This window comes from Triplophysa rosa, unplaced genomic scaffold (assembly GCF_024868665.1).
Source record: "Triplophysa rosa unplaced genomic scaffold, Trosa_1v2 scaffold90_ERROPOS274359, whole genome shotgun sequence".
In the NCBI taxonomy this organism is placed as follows: domain Eukaryota; kingdom Metazoa; phylum Chordata; class Actinopteri; order Cypriniformes; family Nemacheilidae; genus Triplophysa; species Triplophysa rosa.
Window position 1 is genome coordinate 61,833 of NW_026634915.1, and position 19,674 is coordinate 81,506.

At 42.9% G+C, this 19,674-nt stretch overlaps 1 protein-coding gene across 1 annotated transcript; it reads right to left on the reverse strand.

Moving 5' to 3' along the window:
* Window positions 1-18,474: 18,474 nt before the first annotated feature.
* LOC130551325 (GTPase IMAP family member 7-like) lies at window positions 18,475-19,666 on the reverse strand. The gene is made up of 2 exons (XM_057328900.1): window positions 19,495-19,666; window positions 18,475-19,406 (listed from the first exon to the last, which is right to left on the reverse strand). Exons 1-2 carry the CDS (start codon window positions 19,496-19,498, stop codon window positions 18,688-18,690), a joined length of 723 nt encoding a protein of 240 aa, XP_057184883.1. The 5' UTR covers window positions 19,499-19,666; the 3' UTR covers window positions 18,475-18,687.
* Between the last annotated feature and the right edge of the window lie 8 nt (window positions 19,667-19,674).

The following is a 19,674-nucleotide window of genomic DNA, read 5'->3' on the forward strand; positions in this document are numbered from 1 at the left end:
AGTTTAAATCTAGACTAAAGACGCATCTTTTTAATCTTGCATACACTACTCTTCCATAATATAAATCTTCAGAGGGTTTAGGCTGCATTAGTTAGATCAACCGGAACCAAAAACACAACTGATGTACTTGTTGCATCAAAGAGTACAGAACAGTACTCTACTCTCAGCCAGTCTTGTCTCATTGTTCCAAGGTTACCACAGCGAGCAGGATGCAGTTCATGGCCTGACCTGATGGTAGAGCGGAGAATGGGAAGTGGGGACCTGACAAGAGCTGAGATGATAGAGCTGGATAAAGAAGGACGCGGTCTCTTGACATGTCTTCACCACAAAACTTCAAATGCTATTAGATTATTAATGATAATCTTAAACTATAATTTATTTTATTATTAAGTTTATTTATTTTATTTAGCCTTGTTGTGCAAGTTCTCTGGAGCTTGTGCAGAGGCAGCAGCTTTTGCCAGAGGGGAACTGGAATCCCCTGGTTGGGCCTGGGTTCTCCTGAGGTTTTTTTTCTCGATTAGAGTTTTGGGTTCCTCGCCACCGTTTGCATACTGTTTTTGCACTATCTGCCTGACCGGGGGGGCTGCTTTAGAATCTTAAAGTTTTACTTAATTAATATTGCATATAGGAATTTATTATCTGTTATATTTGACCTGTGCTTCTCTCTCCTTTATCCTAAATGTGTGCTCTCACTGAGCGTGTGTGTGTGTGCGTACTTGTCTGTGTACGTATGTGTGTGTGTGTGTGTGTGTGTCTCTGTGTCTGTGTGTGTTGGTGTGTGTGCGTGTTGTGTGTGTGGAGTGTTTTGTGTGTGGGTGTGTCTGTCTTCTGTGTTTTCAACCTTTTCTTGTTTTTGCAGGTACAACTTTGATTGTTTTGCTTGTAGTCAATGTGTCTCATGTACAGCTGCTTTGTAACAATGAAAATTGTAAAAGCGCTATATAAATAAAGTTGAGTTGAGTTGAGTTGAGTTGAGTTGAGTTGAGTTGAGAGAATTAACAGTCAACAACAGAGTATCATATCATTGTTGCCACTGTGATGTGGGTACAGTACAAATAACATGTTGCTATTTATTGTGTTTGTGGACACGTTTTGAATGTAGACTACAGCATGAAACGGAGGCAGGGAGATATCTCCAATTTCTTGACACAGAAGAAAATTAGCAGGGAGAGTGCAGGTGACCAGCAGTGTGAGAGTAGTCAAGCTGAATTGTGCCAGGCAGCTAAAACAGGCCAAAATTTCCAGGGCCAGACCAGCCCTCATGGACCTCCAGGTGAAAATGCAGGTATGAGGGAAATGCTTTAAAATGTGTAATGTGGTGTTCTGCACGATTTTACAGTTATTCAGTGAATGAAGCAATTTAAATACCTCATTTTAATCACAGTACTAAACTGGCACTATGCACTAAAATTTGTGTATTTGTTAAATATTTGAAATTCATGCTATATATTATTACTAAATAAATCATGTACACTTTACTAAAAATAAAATTAAATCATGTGTTCAATTAAAAATAGAATTATTGAAGTGTTGACTGTGTCAATCAATACTTTCAGATGCACAAAAGGAGAGGACTGACCCTGGTGTTGATGATGCTGGGTCAGATGACAGCTACAGCAGCTCCAACAGAAACCTCCCAGTTCAAACTACTTTTGCCACACCAAAAGGTGTGGCAAAAGTAAAAAAAAAAAAATCTATCACCTGCAACATGTGAATTACTCTTTTGTATTACTTGCCTGCTGAAATGTAGTTGTCCCTTAATATATTTAAAAGGATAAAGCTTGACAATCTAACTGTTACTTTGTAGTTGTCATTGCTTAATGATCCAACTCAACTTTTAAAAAGTTAAATAAAATGTTAAACATCTTTAAAAATTAACTTGAACAATGAAACAATGAAAGACTGAGTGATCTTGGTGTGCTAAGTGTGGAGTCCAAGAGAGCCAAGGCCTTGGATATGGATGAGTTCATAAGGTTGTTCAGCAGCAAACACGGCAATCGCAAGATACAGTTATTTGGAATTGTTTACAATACACAGTGTAAAGAGCTGAGCACTACTGATTTTGATGTTGTTATTGTCATCACAATGAAATTTAAATAAAACTTTTAATTTAAACTGACAACTGTGCTTAGTCTTGTTAAAACTGATAACTACACAGAACACTGAGATTTTTATTCTATTTTTAAGTATATTTTACATTTTTATTTTATTTATTTTATTATTAAAGGATATTGTTGTTGCATTGTAAGAATTTAAGTGGTGCATAAAACTTACTATACAGAACACTGCTATGTTCACTGTATAGAGCTAGAAGCACTAACTTCTTGCTAACTCTGTACAGCAAACATGCTAGTGTTCTGTGTGTTACCACTTGGTAAGAGTACACCCAGCAGATTTAATGTGGCCAAGAAAAGCAAGATGAAAACAAACAGTGTGTAACTACAATATAAATTGAAGTGATCGCCCATATTGAAGTGGGCGATCAGTGGCAGCTTTCATTTTTGTTACTTTTGGGCGGCCCCCCCCAGATTAATTGTTGTTACCCCCTGTGCCCCCCACCAGAAAATTCTCTGGACCCGCCCCTGCTTAAGACATATATATCTTGATATATATAAGTGCAATTGTTTTGTCTTGAGAAGCACACAAGTAATGTTTTTTGCAAGGTATGTTTTTTAAAACGACTTAAATATCCTAATTTAACTAAGGCCTAGTCCTGGCTTAAATTTTTGGAGGATCTATTGACAGAAATGCAATATAATATACATAACTTATTTCTTCAGAGGTGTATAAAGAGCTTACACAATGAAGCATTTTGTTTTTATTACCTTAGAATGAGCTGTTTCTATCTACATACACCGCGGGTCCCCTTGCAAATAATTCGCCATGTTCTGTCAGCCGTAGTATTGTTTCGAACGGGAGGGGTGGGGTGGAGTGAACGGTTGGTTGCAATTCGCAATCTTGCCACTAGATTTAATCCCTGTCCGGGAAACCGCCCCATAATGTTACCCATGAAATGATAACATTAACTTGGATCTTGATTTTGTCTTTTTTTCCTCTCGTGCAGAACTCACAATGTACACATTTGGTCTTTGTTGTTGTAGTTTAAATTTAGTTGAGAGTATTTTGTGCACATTTATGTGTGTGTTTGTGGTCAAACTGTAAACTGTAATATCCAAAATTTTTCACATCACCAAAATAAATTTCTACAACCATTTTAACATCAGCTTTAGATAGTAAGCATTAAATGATATGCTTATATGTAGGTATACACTTCGGTGCAATGTAGCAGTGTACTGAAATAAAGAATGTGTGTGTGTGCAAAGCTGACAGCAAAGGAGGTTTAACCATAGCCCCCATTTAAATTCATAGTGAGAGCAGCTCGTTTTGCACTTCTGATACAATTTTGCACCTTTGTTTGCACTAAAAATGTGAAAGTTGTCAAATGTTAAGTTCATGAAAATGTTAAACATAAAAGACTAAACATTTCTATACAACTCTACATGCATGATAGCTGTTTACAAAAATAAGCTGAGTTAATCAAAACCTGTCCTTATCATTGCATATTACATTATAGGCTAGCTGAGTTTGATAAAAAGTTAAAGCTACTAAGAGATTGTACAAATCAGCAAAGTGAGTGTCTAAAATAAAGGTTTATTGTTAGGTATCAGAATCACCAGAGACTGCTGCCACTCTGGTCAAGGTCTGTTTGAACTGTTGCCATCGGGCAGACGTTACAGATCAGCCAAACAGTTTCTATCCCAGGACAATCCTAAACAGTTATCTACAGTAAATGTTCAAATGTGACTCTGCTATCTCTCTGCACTTTAAGATCTCCCTTATCTGGTCTATTTCCTTGTTGGTCATTTTACAGTGATTAGTCAAAATGCTGATTTGCCAATATTTTGCACTTTTTTCAGAATCAGAAGAGCTTTTTTGCCAAGTGTGCTTGCACACAAAAGGAATTTTCTTTGGTGTTGGAAGCTTCTAGTACAGACATTCTACACAATGACAATACAATATAATAAGATTTACAGTCTAAAAGTTTCTAAAATATGCATATATAAAATAAACGACTATTGTACAGAAAATGGGGGATAATAACACATAAGAGACATTGTACAGGGTAGTGTACAGTAGAATTGACATATTAGTAGATTGTATGTATTGTGCAAATGGATAATGTAGTAAGTAGAGGTAGTGTTTAATCCATGTAGAAATAAAATGTAGATATAATAAGGCACTATAGTGCACACTATAGGAGTAGTGAAAGTGGAATATTGCTCTTAAGGAGCAGTTATCTGTTTAGGAGGGAGATTGCCTGGGGGAAGAAGCTGCTTCTGTGTCTGGAAGTCCTGGTGTTTGGTGCACTGAAGCGCCGACCAGAGCGCATTTTTGTCGTATTATATTACAAATATTTATTTATGTCTTCAGTTATTCAGGTATGCGAATGTAAAGGTTAACCGGTCATGGTGACCCATGATAAAAGAAGAAGTAGTGAAGAAATAGTTTTTATAATATACAGTCAGTTTGATCAACATGTAATGTCTCATATTACTACACACCACTCACTATCATTAAAAATAAAAAACAATAGAACCCTACCCAAAACACAATAGAAAATGTAATGGATTTATTAGTTATAATGGGAATTTAGTTATGGTTTTAATGCTTTAAACCCCAAAGGTTCATAATGGTATTTACATGGAAACCATTACATTTTCTATTGTGTTTTGGGCGGAGTTCTATTGCTATGTAATAGAATGTAACGTGCAATGAAAAGTACAGGTTTTTGATTAACTTATTTTAGCTTATTTTATAAATATAGCATCATGCATGTAGATCTACATACAGTATAAAATATAAAATACAAAACACTTCTACATACAACAGTTGTATGTATAAGTGTCATGAACTGTGAGGAAGAACCCAATTGCAGGCAGCGGTAGTACGGGGAGAACAAAAATACTTTTATTTTAAAAAACACAAAACAAAGACCCGCGATGGGGTATAAACAAGGACACAAGATAATAGTACAAGGAAACAAGGACACAAGATAATAGTACAAGGAACAGGACGTAGCCTAACTAACACTAGACTTACATAACACTAGACAAGACCTAACTGAACTAAACACTTACTAAGACTGACGAAACTTGCAACAACAGGAACAGGTAATCACGGTGAACATCTGAGGCACACAGGACCAGATGTACACAGAATACAATGCACGAGCACAGGACAATGAAACATGAGGACTATATAAAGGGGAGCAAATCAAGAGGGAACAGGTGTGTGGCATGAACTAATTAACAATCAAACTAAAGAGACGAGAGGGCGGGAACAGAGACAGGACCAGAGAGAGAGTATGGCGATCCATAAGATCCAAAATAGTCTCTCCACATGAAACAAGGGATCCTGCCATGATTCTGCGACAAGACCAAGAAAGACATGACATGATAAGGCAGAATCACGACAGAACCCCCGCCTTAAGGAGCGATATCCTGACGCTCCTCAAGGTGATAAACGGGACAAGACAGACTGTGACAAAGACAAAATCCAACAAGACATACTAAATTAAACCAAGGGCAAACAAGCAAACATAATCATGGGGTTGGGGTGACATAGTAAAAATAACAAACATGGGGGGGAACAAAAGAGTTCAAGGGGGGAAGTCCAAATGGGTTGGGACACAGGGGAACAGTCACCGGTTGGAAGGCCGGTACCCCACATCACTCACACTCGAGCGCTGCGGCAATCGCTGCCTACCGCTTCGAGCACACGCATGTACACGATGTACAGGGTATAGGTCACCTCACCCACAACAGGTCACCCTCACTCTCTACACTGCCGCAGCAGTGTCGCCCCCAAGCGGGGCATCTATCTCTATTTCCCACTGCCGCAGCAGTGTCTCCCCAGCAGGGGTCTCTACCTATTTCCCACTGCCGCAGCACTGCCGCTACAGCAGGAGCCCTCATCTGTTTTTCCTGCTGCCGCAGCAGTGCTGCTCCAGCAGGGGCCTTATCTGTATTTCCCACTGCCGCAGCAGTGTCTCCACACCAGGGGCCTTATCTGTATTTCCCACTGCCGCAGCAGTGTCTCCACACCAGGGGCCTTATCTGTATTTCCCACTGCCGCAGCAGTGTCTCCACACCAGGGGCCTTATCTGTATTTCCCACTGCCGCAGCAGTGTCTCCACACCAGGGGCCTTTTCTGTATTTTCCACTCCCACAGCAGTTTTGCCTCAGCAGGGACCTTATCTGTATTTCCCACTGCCTCAGCAGTGTCGCCCCAGCAGGGACCTTATCTGTATTTCCCACTGCCGCATCAGTGTCTCCACACCAGGGGCCTTATCTGTATTTTCCACTGCCTCAGCCGACTCTACTCCAAGCGAAGGCCAGCAACTCACCGGCCTCAAGCTCTGCTATATTTTGGGGACAAATAACGCCCAGCCTTGGCTGCTGTCCCACGCTAGTTGCATATTTTGGGGGAAGCTCTCCGGGCTAGGGCAAACACCGAGATTGGAGCCCTCTCCCCGGACAGCACGCCAAATACGCATGCAATATTCTCTGCTTAATTAAACTGCCGCCTATTTAATTATTCTCTGCTTAATTAAACTGCCGCCTATTTAATTATTTGCTAAGGCGAACTCGTGAAATGCTCGCAGTGCGGGCATTTGCAGGTATCGTGCCCATCAGGTTCGAGGACGAGTCGGCTGCATCCAAGCTCAGAGCAGCGAGACATGTCTAGGGACTCGTGCACACTGTAGGAAATTTCAGCTCTTTTAGGGAAATTTGCTCTTTTAGACACCTATGTCCGCTACTAAAAAACACCCAGGGGAAGTCGCACACAAGAGGACGAGTCCGCTGCTCTGCGTCGTAGAATCCAGTAGGAATCAGAATGATAATAGCTCAGCACTAGTGCTTCGCAGGTTCCTGTTACATTTAACATGTGTTTATTCTTTTGGTAAAGCTCTGTCTGCCCCTAGGGGCTGGAATGGCATTTACTTGTTTTTGTGTTTAATTGAGTAGATTCCATACAGCTGTGGACCCTTTACTGTGTGCTTAAAGGAACCCGCTTTGCTACACTTCGGGGCGAGAATGGAGCGATCGTCCCGGGCAGAGCTGTGCTCCTTTGTTACCTGATTATTTCTGTCGTAAGGAGTCATTTATCATTTAGCTATTGTGAACCTGCACGTGTGCCTACTGAACTACTTGTGTAATTGTGTTAAACAGTGTAATTGTGACACATTCGAGCAAATTCTGTCAAATCAGTTACTCACCCTCATGTAATTTCAAACCCAAATGACTTTCTTTCTTCTGAAGAACACAAAAGAACAACGATACAGCCATTGTTCAGTTACCAACATTCTTCAAAATATCTTATTTTGTGTTCTGCAGAAGAAAATCTTCTGGATTTCTGTTTGTTTGCTAAAAACAAACAAAACAATAATTGGGTTACTTTCAGTCTGATCTCAGGATAATTTGATTATACTTCACAACGTGCCTGTTTCTTATGAATTTGTATGACGTGAATTAAAAACATACAAACGTTAGACAAATAAACACTGAAGACACCCCCCAAACTTTACTATCACTGGGAGGAAACTAGATCACTTAAAAGAAGTTGGGTTATTGTAACCCATCGTTGGGTCAAAAATGGACAAACCCAATTGTTGGGTTAAATTTACACAGAGAATGTTTATATTTGATGCAACCATAGGTTAAAACAACCCAGCATTCCAGTTGAAAAAACCCAGGGTCCATGTACCTTCGGTAAAAATTTTTTGGTTTGTTTTCCTCAATATTTGCTTTAAGTGCATCAAATTAATATACAACAAAATCAAAGCGAAACATCAAGTATTTTTCTTAACATAGCGCATTTTAGTCCACCGGAAGTTCAGCTGCACTGCAGCCTCTGGCGACGAGTGGTGGTAGCACAAGACCACTCTCTTTAATTATACATATGTGTTCAGTGGTGTGTGCCACTAAATCCCTAAACAACCATACAGACACATAGGTAGACATTTCTGTGCAATGTAGAAGTATACAGTTAATGAAATAAAAAAGGCACCTATATGGACGCGCCAGTGCTCGTGGCAGCGATGTATCTGACAGCAGGGGAGGTTACCATAGCCCTGTTAAAATATGTAGTGAGAGAAGAGCAATGTGTTAAAAAATTGCACTTTGTTTGCACTGTTCGTAAAAATGTTAACATAAAAGACAAAACACTTATACGTTGTGATTCTGCCTTATCATGTCATGTCTTTCTTGGTCTTGTGGCAGAATCATGGCAGGATCCCTTGTTTCATGTGGAGAGACTATTTTGGATCTTATGGATCGCCATACTCTCTCTCTGGTCCTGTCTCTGTTCCTGCCCTCTCGTCTCTTTAGTTTGATTGTTAATTAGTTCATGCCACACACCTGTTCCCTCTTGATTTGCTCCCCTTTATATAGTCCTCATGTTTCTTTGTCCTGTGCTCGTGCATTGTATTCTGTGTACCTCTGGTCCTGTGTGCCTCAGATGTTCACCGTGATTACCTGTTCCTGTTATTGCAAGTTTCGTCAGTCTTAGTAAGTGTTTAGTTCTTGTCTAGTGTTATGTAAGTCTAGTGTTAGTTAGTCTACGTCCTGTCCTGTTCCTTGTACTATTATCTTGTGTCCTTGTTTATACCCCATCGCGGGTCTTTGTTTTGTGTTTTTTTAAATAAAAGTCTTTTTGTTCCCCCCGTACTACCGCTGCCTGCAATTGGGTTCTTCCTCACAGTTCATGACAGAATGCACAAGCCCAACAGAACCCAGCAGGCAGTTACCATGGACGATACAGCGTCGTCCCTGCGATCACGCCAAGCCCACTTGCTGCTAGGGTTTCGTCAGGAGAATTACGGGAACCGGAATTTCGCCAGAGCATTCTCGGCGGTGGCGGAGGACACCGAGTTTGGTGAAGCAGAGTTGAAGGTGATTTTCGACTGCTGCCTCACTCGGCACCTCACGCCGTCGGAGAAGAGGCTGCTGGGTCCCCTAGGGTTTGCAGATATGGTCAGGTACGTGGTCAACCGGGACGATCCCGGGGGTGAGGTCCCAGTTGGAACCTGCGAAGCACTAGTGCTGAGCTATTATCATTCTGATTCCTAGTGGATTCTACGACGCAGAGCAGCGGACTCGTCCTCTTGTGTGCGACTTCCCCTGGGTGTTTCGGTAGCGGACATAGGTGTCTAAAACAGTGTTTCCCAACCGCTGTGCCGCGGCAAACTAGTGTGCCGTGACAAGTTGTCCGGTGTGCCGTGGAAAATGGCCAATTTTTAATAATAATAAATAAAATATAGATGTACAGCAATGTTTTACAATTAAAAGTAAACCAACTGTGACCTCATCGCGTATTTGACCACGTGTACATGACCTCATCCAGGAGACTGTACGTATACGTGACCTCGTAGCTCGCGATTTTCCCATGTGCGAATTCCACACATAATTACGACCACGCTACTCTAAAACCAACGGGAATGAACATAAATTCATGCAAAGAAAATCTAACGACCCTGAATCGGAACCTGGGCCCTCTAGCAGTGGAGACACAGGAAAGAAAGCAAAAACGGTGAGCTCAAGACAATACAGTGACAGTTATCTGTCATATGGAGTCACTTTCACCGGGGATCGCTCGGCAGCACTACCCTTATGCTTAGTCTGTGGAGAAAAACTATCTAACCATGCAATGGTTCCTAGCAAGCTTAAACGTCATTTACAAACAAAACATCCATCACTTATTAAAAAAGACAAACTATTTTGTGCGTTTGAGAGATCAAACGGAGAAACAGGCTTCTTTGATGAGAAAGAGTACCACAGTGTCTGAAAAAGCTCTCGAAGCTAGCTACCTGGTTGCTGGTTTAGTGGCAAAATCGAAAAAGCCACATACGGTGGTGGAGTCATTAATCATGCCTGCATGCAAAGCAATTGTGAAAACAATGTTGGGTCCAAATGCTGCCAAAGAAATTGCAAAAGTGCCCGTTTCAAACAATTCAATCGCCAGACGCACTGATGATATGTCCGCTGACATTGAGAGTGTTGTACTGGAAAAAATAAAAACTAGCGTCAAATTTGCACTCCAAATTGATGAATCAACAGGGAATGCTCAGCTATTAGCAAACGTGCGCTTTGTGGATGGTGAAATCATCAGAGAGAATTTTTATTTTTGCAAAGAGTTGCCATCAAAAACAACAGGAGAGGAAATATTTCGGGTGACATCCGATTACATTGAACAAGGAGGACTAAAATGGGAAAACTGCGTGAGTGTGTGTACCGACGGAGCAGCATCCATGACTGGGAATACCAAGGGATTCATCAGTAGAGTCTAAGAAAAAAATCTGAACATTACGGTCACGCACTGTTTTTTGCATCGCGAGGCACTTGTTGCCAAGACGTTACCAAAGGAGCTGTCGAATGTGTTGGATGGTGCAGTGCGTATTGTCAACTTTATAAAAACAAGGTCTTTGAAAAGCCGACTATTTGCTATCTTATGTGAGTAGATGGGAGCAGACCATAAGACTTTATTGCTTCATACGGAGGTCCGATGGCTGTCCCGTGGTAAACTTTTTTTGCGTGTGTACAAACTGAGGGAACAACTGAAAACCTTCTTAACAGCGGAAAAATCGGAGTACGCATTGCTGTTGGCAGATGAGGAATGGTGTGCATGGTTGGCATACATGGCGGACATTTTTGCACACCTGAATGAACTGAACACGCGAATGCAAGGGAGAAATGAAAATGTACTAACTAGCACAGACAAACTGCATGGATTCAGATCAAAGCTTGCCCTCTGGCGACAACATGTGGAAAAAGGCTCTCTTGAGATGTTTCCTCTTCCCCAAACTGGACATTCAGACAACTTTGCGGCATTGTGTGAGGTAATCTGTTAGCATCTATCAACTCTCGAAGAAAAATTCTCTTTTTATTTCCCCTTAACATCACCTGAAGCCTTTGACTGGGTTCTAGACCCATTTAGCTCATCTGCAATGGATAACACAAATGGACTGTCGCTGCAGCAACATGAGCAGCTCACTGAAATGAGACAGGACCGTGGTTTGAAAATTACATTCAGTGACCTACCTTTGGACAGTTTCTGGTTGACTGCTGCCAAAGAGTACCCAGTCATTGCAGACAGTGCAATCTCAGTGTTGTTATCTTTTTCCACAACCTACTTATGAGAGCTCAGCTTTTCCACTTTTACTTATATAAAGAACAAAAATAGAGAAAGATGCAGTTGACCAAGAGCTCCGTGTGTCGTTGTCATCAATTCCAGCGAGGATATCATCTTTGTGTTCATCAAAACAAGCTCATCTTTCACGTTAACATCATATGTGAGTACTACGTTTATTATAATATGCTGTCTTAACAAGCAATTTAAAGCAATGCAGTTTTGTGCAATTTTGTTATATTTTAGTGGTTAATGTGATGCTGGTGTGCCGTGAAATTTTTAGCAAATTAAAACTGTGCCGCGGCAGAAAAAAGGTTGGGAAACACTGGTCTAAAAGAGCAAATTTCCATAAAAGAGCTGAAATTTCCTACAGCGTGCACGAGTCCCTAGATATGTCTCGCTGCTCTAACCTTGGATGCAGCCGACTCGTCCTCGAACCTGATTGGCACGATACCTGCATCACATGTCTGGGAGTCCAGCATGCTGAAGCAGCGTTCGTGGATATGGCATTCCCGCACTGCGAGCATTTCACGAGTTCGCCTTAGCAAATAATTAAATAGGCGGCAGTTTAATTAAGCAGAGAATAATTAAATAGGCGGCAGTTTAATTAAGTAGAGAATATTGCATGCGTATTTGGCGTGCTGTCCGGGGAGAGGGCTCCGATCTCGGTGTTTGCACGAGCCCGGAGAGCTTCCCCCAAAATATGCAACTAGCATGGGACAGCAGCCAAGGCTGGGCGTTATTTGCCCCCAAAATATAGCAGAGCTTGAGGCCGGTGAGTTGCTGGCCTTCGCTTGGAGTAGAGTCGCGGCTGAGGCTCCTTCTCTGATAAAGGCCCCTGCTGTGGAGACACTGTTGTGGCAGTGTGAAAAACAGATAGAGGCCCTGCTGGGGCAACACTACTGCGGCAGTGGGAAATACAGATAAGGCCCCTGCAGGGGCGACACTGCTGCGGCAGTGGGAAATACAGATAAGGCCCCCACTGGGGCGACACTGCTGCGCCAGTGTAGAGAGTGAGGGTGACGTGTTGTGGGTGAGGTGACCTATACCCTGTACATCGTGTACATGCGTGCGCTCGAAGCGGTAGGCAGTGATTGCTGCAGCGCTCGAATGTGAGTGAGGTGGGGTGCTGTGTTCCGAGGTATCTTGGTCATTGCCTGTTGGCATTGAGGATCGAACGGGCGACCTATTGGTCATGTGTCCGTCTCTCCAGACTACCACAGGTGGGAGCTCCTGCAGGAGCGACAGAGTTGTGGTGATGTGGAAAGGACGGCTCTTGCTGGAGAGAAACTGCGGTGGCAGTGGAAAAGGAATCTGCTCTGGTGTGATGGCTACGTGAACTCTTGGGATGTTTGAGTAGGGTTGGATGTGGCGGTGGGTTAATGGGTGGGAGTCGGACTGAAAAAAAATCTGCTGGGATGCCTGATTTGAACAAGACTAATTTCAGGTGTTTCTGAAACCAAAAACGAGTGATGGGGCGGTTGGAGTCGTCAATGAAAAGTGGGCCGGAAGGGAGTGGGGTCTGGCTGTATCTGAGCTAGAGGTAGGCCAGGAGGGTTTGGTATGGTTATATGGCTGATGGTAAATTAAAGATGTAGATTAAATGTCCTCTCTTTGTTTTGTCTGTTTTGCTCTGTTTAATGAAATAAGATATGGTTTCGTTATCCAGGACGGAGGGATCTGAAACAGTGGGGTGGATATTTGGGTTGAAACTGGACGTATTGGTGAATTCTGAACATCTGAGGAAGCAGAAGAAAGCTAAAGTGAACATGGCGTCGAGTTTATGGGCGGTGTGGGTGGAGTGGTAGCCTTGAGTTGAAATGTAGAAATGCATTTGGTTAGGATTTCTAACGTTATTGGTTGTCTGGGGTCAGGGTGGGAGGGATGGGTTCTTTGGATGCCTTTTAAGAGCATCGAGGTCTGTGGGTTGGCTATAATGGGTGAAAGTGATCCGAATGCTAGTTTGTGGAAAAAATTTAATCACCTTAGGTATCCCTTAATGGAACTGGCTTGGAGGTTTTTGAAATGTCTAAGTAAGATAGAAATGAAGTGATCGCGAGCATGGAAAAATCTGGGAATGTTAGGTTGTATCCTGCGTGAAAGGATTTAAAGCAATTCCAAGCTGTGAGGTATGATTGTAGGGTCCTGGGGGAGACGGATTGTATGATGTGGGTGAGGGAGGCGTCGAGGAGGGGCTTTAATTGGTGATCTAGGGGAATGTTAGCTCCGAATAGGGAGGTAATGGGATGGGGAGTTGTTCCACTTCTGGTGCCAACCGCCTGAACTTCTGAAAGGCAAAACGGGAAAGAGAGTCAGCTATTTTATTTTTTTACCCGGGAACAGGCTTTGCAGTTATGATAAATTGGTCACAAGCTGATATCACAATTTAATCATTTTATGAAAGGCATTCATGCAGGGGAATGGGAGCGGCCTTTGTTAATGCTTTGCACGGTTGCTTCATTGTCACAGTATACCATGATGGTGTTGGTTGACCATTCTTTCCCCGACAAAAAGGCTGCGGCGACCAAAGGGTACAGTTCGAACAGGGCAGAGGAAGATTGGGGAAGACTTAACAGCTGGGGGGGGGGCACGTGGATGCGAACCAATGACCTTGGTAATATCGTCCGAAACCGACAAAGGGAGCGGCGTCGGTGAATAGTTGGATGTCGGTGGGGCACGAAATCATGTCGCTGTAAAAAAAAGAGATACCATTCCATTGTTTCAGGAATGATATCCACAGACTCAGTTCGTTGCGGCATGAGCTGGTTAGGGAAATCCGGTGTTTGCTGGAATATCCTGGTCAGTCGAGGAGATATCACTGGATGAGTACTCTTTTTCAGACATGTTGCTTGGATTTTCACAAGACTGTAGAGTGATGTGGGGTCTCCCATGGACGCTAATCTGCCGCCAAAGCCGCGGACCGTCCATCCCCCTATACGCTCACCAAACCCGTGTTCGATGGGCGGCAGTGACCAACCCATAGCAGACAAAAGGCTGACGAGGATGAGGTTCCCGTCGCGGCATCGGATGGAGACTTCCTGGCATCAGACGTGAAAGATTTCCTGGAGCTCCTGGCTTCGGCCGGTCGAGCCCAGGGGATTGACTTACACGGAGATGTCAGGTTGCAGGGCACGCCTTGCCAGGGCTGCTGCGAGCGTCGGGTTGCAGGGCACGCCCCCCTCTGCGCATTGACGTCGGACGAGCTCCGTCGCCCTGTCTTCCCTCGACACCAGGGCAGCTAAGGGATATGTCGATGTACCCCAGGTTGAGCGTGCAGTCGCGGATCAGACAGGCGCCACCTAGAGGGACCGACCAAGGCTCCCTTCCAAACTGTGTGAGTTCTTTGACACTCTTGTCGAAGGCTTACATTGCCGTGGGTCAAGCTGCCTCCACTCTTCATGCCATGGCAATGAAGCCAAGGCATTGAAGAAGCTGGACGAGGGAAGACACGATCCAGCTGCGCACCGCCACTGACTTCGCTCCGGGCGACTAAGGTGACTACGCGGACGCTGGGTCGGACGATGTCCACTCCAAGAGAGACACCTTTGGCTCAACCTTGCGGAGATGAGAGATGCCAAGAAGGTACGTTTTCTCGATGCGCCAATCGCGCAAGGTGCGCTGTTTGGTGACACCGTCGAGGATTTCTCTCAGTTCTCGACGGTGAAAAAGCAGATGGAGGCGCATCTTGCCCTGCCGTGACCAGGCCACCTGCAGGTCATCGAGGTCCTGGATGGTGTCTGCTTCCCAGCAGCCCCTCCGCTCCCGTCACGGCTCCGGCGCCCCCTCCTCAGGCAGCCCCCCATGGTAGGAGATCATTGCAGAGGAGAGCATCGAGACTCCCCGTTGGCCGCCTGCTAAGAAGAAGCGGGCCTGACGGGGACAGCCCAGGCAGACCCAGGACATCGGGCACGACTCCAGTCAACACCGCTGTCGAGTCGCACCGGGACAGTTCCTTGCCCGTCCAATCACATGCCGGGCCTGTCGCCCACCTTGTCTCAAAAGAGCATCCTCATACCTGCAAACTAGTCGCTTTTCTGCGAAACTCGCCGTTTTGAGTCAAAAATAGGTCATTTATGTGAATCGTGTAAATCCGAAGAGTTTTTTTTTCTGTGGGGGGGTCTTAGGCATCTACTCTCGAGTGTCTGAAATGTCTTTGGTCCAGCACCTAGATTCGTTTGGCCAACCAGAATCAAGATAACAGATAACTGCGTCGTCTTTATTGGTCCATCGGCCAACCAGAATCGCGTTCTAAATGTCATGTTTGCGCCCGTGCTGAAAGGGACGACTGCAAAGTGTCTTTCAAAGAGAAAACGGCGTTGATATTTATTAATCAGGTCACGCGTGTGATGGAAAGGGCTATGTTATGAGATACAGTTGCTAGTCTCCCTTTCGAATTTCCACTTCTAGAGCTCTGCCCTTCTAAGTGAGTAAGGCACTTGGGTGCAATTGATATTCGTCCGAAGTTTCAGTCGTAGAAGCTGTATATTACAGATGACATTTAATAATTATTTTATATTATTCATAATACGTTAATATGTCGTCAGGAGCCACGGGGATTATTTTTGTATTGCTTGTATCTGCTTTTTGACCTTTCTTTTTTATGAAAGCTCTTCTAACTCGCGTCAATCAGGTCCTGCACTTTATCTCCCTTAATAACTCTCTTAACATTAGTCCCGCACTTTATTTTCTCAATCCTGCATGTTTTAAAACCAAAACCAAAACGCAAACGCTTTGGTTCCGATTAGGGATGCACCGAATGTTCGGCCACCAAATATGTGAAATGAACGAATACATTTTGACTTGAGAAACGATCAAGCACCAACCAGTGCAGAGAGAAAGAGAGAAAGAGATAGAGAAATGCCGTAAACATTTTGGCAGTGTGTGTGGAGCATTGTAAAGTGTCAGAGAAAGACACAGCACGGGACTTGCCGCACGGAAGTAAATTTCCGAATGAAAGCGTCGTTACCGGTCGGTAACTTTACTTCAGACGGAAGCGGGCTGTACAGTAGACCCGCCGCTCGCAACACCCTTTGACATCATACAGTGGTCACGTACACACAGTTCCCTGTACTAAACAACTTGTCAAAGTATGTTCTGTGCATCCCAGCCACGAGTGCACCTTCTGAGAGAACAGTCAGCTTTTGTTGGCGGAGTTTGGAGGAGAGACGTGAACTGATATGGTTGTCAGTCAGCACCAGAATTGCTTGCATTGGATGTTTTTTTTCTCTTAAAGTCATACTGCAATGTAGCCTATAATAATCCAACAGTTTTCGTTTATTCGTATTTTTAGTTTATAGGCCTAATGTGGAATGACACTTTTTAATGAACTGTTTTGTTGTAGGGGTACAGAGTAACTTGCATTACATTCTTTTAGCAGTCAGTTATAGGCCTAAATAATATAGGCTGTTCATGAAGGGAGAGGGCTCAATTTTTTTTTATTTACTTTGTTTTGCTCAATTTTATATTAAGTTGTATTGTATTATAAAAAGCACATTTTGACTATTCAGTTTGTGCAATAGTGAAAAAAATGGCTTAATGAATAGAAGAAATGCAAAAAAATCATGTTCGGCTTCGGCCAAGAATTTTTGTTTCGGTGCATCCCTAGTTCCGATGGATGCATCCAGTTTGTATTAGGAAAGGTGCACCTCTCAGAAAACTCAAACAAATGAAGATCATTTTAGATGTGTAATTATGACTTGGAGCATTGGGATCGTGAGACGAGGGCAACGTATTTATTTTTTATGAAAATCTTAAATTCAAACAAAATCCATATTTTTCCTGTAGCTCAAAATTGTTGTCATGTGATTAGCTGCTGCTCCATTGGTGTAATGTTTTGCACTTAAAAAACTTGTGCAGGCCAAAAGCCTGAAGAAAATGACAATACAACCCCCTTATATCCACCCCCCAAACCAACAAACCCCCCCTGCCGCATATGGCTGTCACCTTTTTCACCTCTTCCGAGTTTGCAGGTATGATCCTCTCTCCCTAGGTGTTTTTCTAGCAGAGAAAACTCACCGTTGCATCATGCTGATTCCCTTCCAGCAGACCGCAGCCTCAACTCGACGTTGCGCCATGCCGATTCCCTTCCAGCAGACCGCAGCCTCTACTTGATGTTGTGTCATACCGATCCCGCAGCCTTCAGCACTCTCCACTCGATGGTGCGTCGTGTAGCAAAGACTTCAGGCAGGTAAATCTGCGGAACCGCCAGCCTGTTGCAGACCGCTCCCCTAGTTTCTACTCGATTCATCCTCGTCACAGACCGTTCCATCGGTTTGAATATGGGAAGAATTTACTTTTTTCGGATCGACAAACCAACATATCTCCGTTCTGGAAAGACTTAGTGAAACGAGGGACTCGTTGGAAAGGACTCCGCGGGGCATTCGAACGACGCTGACCGCGAGTCGATGCGACCCCTAGGTCGGTAGCTAGAGCTCCCGGTAGCCGGAAAGGTTGAAAAATTTAAGCTCCAGACCCGGTGGCCTGTCAGTACAGCATGGGTTTCGCCAAAAAAAATTCTCAAGAGTGGATCAGTACCAGCTGTTCGCGATCAAGCTTCATCTCTGGAAGAAGTAAGTATTACACATCGTTTTTAAATCGAATTTCTTAAATAATGTGTTTAGCATGTTAGCGGCTGTTATTTACATATTCGCGGCTAAACCTGAGACTTTACATTGGTCCAAAGACAGGTGTTGTGTCTTGACAGAACCTCTTGTTTTATGTGGAGAGAGACATTATGGCCCTTATGGCCTTCCATACACTCTCCGGTTTAGTCTCTGTTCCCGCCCTCTCCTCTCCTCATTATTGCTCGTAAAATTATTTCATGCCTCACAGCTGAGCTGTTCCCTCTTGATTTGATCCCTTTAAAATGCCCTCTTGTCTATTGTTGTATGCTCGCTCGTTTGGCGTGTTTGCATGTACTCCATGAAGGACGTTTTAGCTCTGTATGCCCTAAGGATTATCTGGTCAAGTCAAAATGAAGTCTTAGTATATTGTTGTGTAATAGTTCTTGTCAAGTGTGTTTTAGTTTAGTCCAGTTTCAGTTAGTCTATGTTCTGTCGTGTCGAAGTTATCATTCCCCTGTTGTTGTTGTTTTAACCCCATTGTGGGTCTTTGTTTTGTGTTTATTAAATGTTTCGAGTGCAGAAGAACTGAGTAAAGGACTTTAATGTATCAGTTTTATTTACAAACTTTTCAAATAAACTCATACACATACTCATGGATTAGTAATGAATATAACAAGAGTAACAATATAATAATCCCCATAATCATTACAGTTATCATGTTGTATCAACAAATACCAAAAGGAAAGTAATAAAGACCGTGTCGTCTTCCGGATACCACATAATCTCTGATGAATTCAGTAGAAATGCTGTATATTTAGTTGTTAAAAGGATGAATAAATTGTTCATATACATTCAAAACATCTACATTACATTAACATTATGTGAATCTTTATTTTGCACAGTATGTATACATTCCTGACCATTCAAATATTTGAGCTTAGAGTATGCTACAAAAACGATCATCTATTTGATTTTGTTTTTCTTTTAATTCCCTCCGTAGGTCATTAATAATTTTATCTTTTTCTTGCACAGATTTCATTGTGTTTTTTAGCTCATTTGCCATTGTAAACATGCTGTAGATGTAGTAGCTGTTTTTATTCCGTTTCTGCATGGCTTCCATCTTTCCCATGAACTCATTTACCTGTGTACGATCATTTTTCTCTCTGTTATTAAATAAATGGTACCTTCCATTGCATGTCTTAATCAATTCACGTAGCTCTGGAGAACCATCAAGGTAATCTTCAAAGCTCTGACCATCCAGATCATCTGCCCTGGTAAACAAGACCATCATGTACATTTGCGCATCTTGGCCAAAAACCTCCTTAATCAGTTCAACAGTGTTTTTCTCTTCTTTAGTGAAGCGTCCAACAGTAATGACGAGAAGAAAGACATGAGGGCCTGGAGCTGCATGTTCAATGCATTTTAGCTCCTCATTTATAACTTCTTCATTAGACATCTGTGTATCATACAGACCAGGAGTGTCCACAATGGAAATGTTTTTGCCATCTATAATCTCTGATTCATATAAGCAGTTTTTAGTAACTGATGTGGCTCTTGCTTCTGATTTGAACTTTTTCACACCAAGGATGGTATTCCCTGTAGCGCTTTTGCCAGCGCCTGTTTTACCAACCATAACAATGCGTAGATCGTCCCGACCTGTTGACATTTTAAACAAGTTATTGTTATTTACTATAAAACATTTTTGTACATATTATATATAACAAAGATACATGAACAAACTTACTCATTTTGGCTATGTTTCTGTGGGTTGGGTTGCTTCTTTCAAGTTATAAGAAGATCAAATAGCTGTGTTAGGGTCTGTTGTAACCGACCCTATATACAGTAGAGCTTGGTTTAACTCCTCCCGGTTTACATAATTAAGTAGGAAAAAGCTCAACCTCTTTTGAACCGTTTTATGATTGGC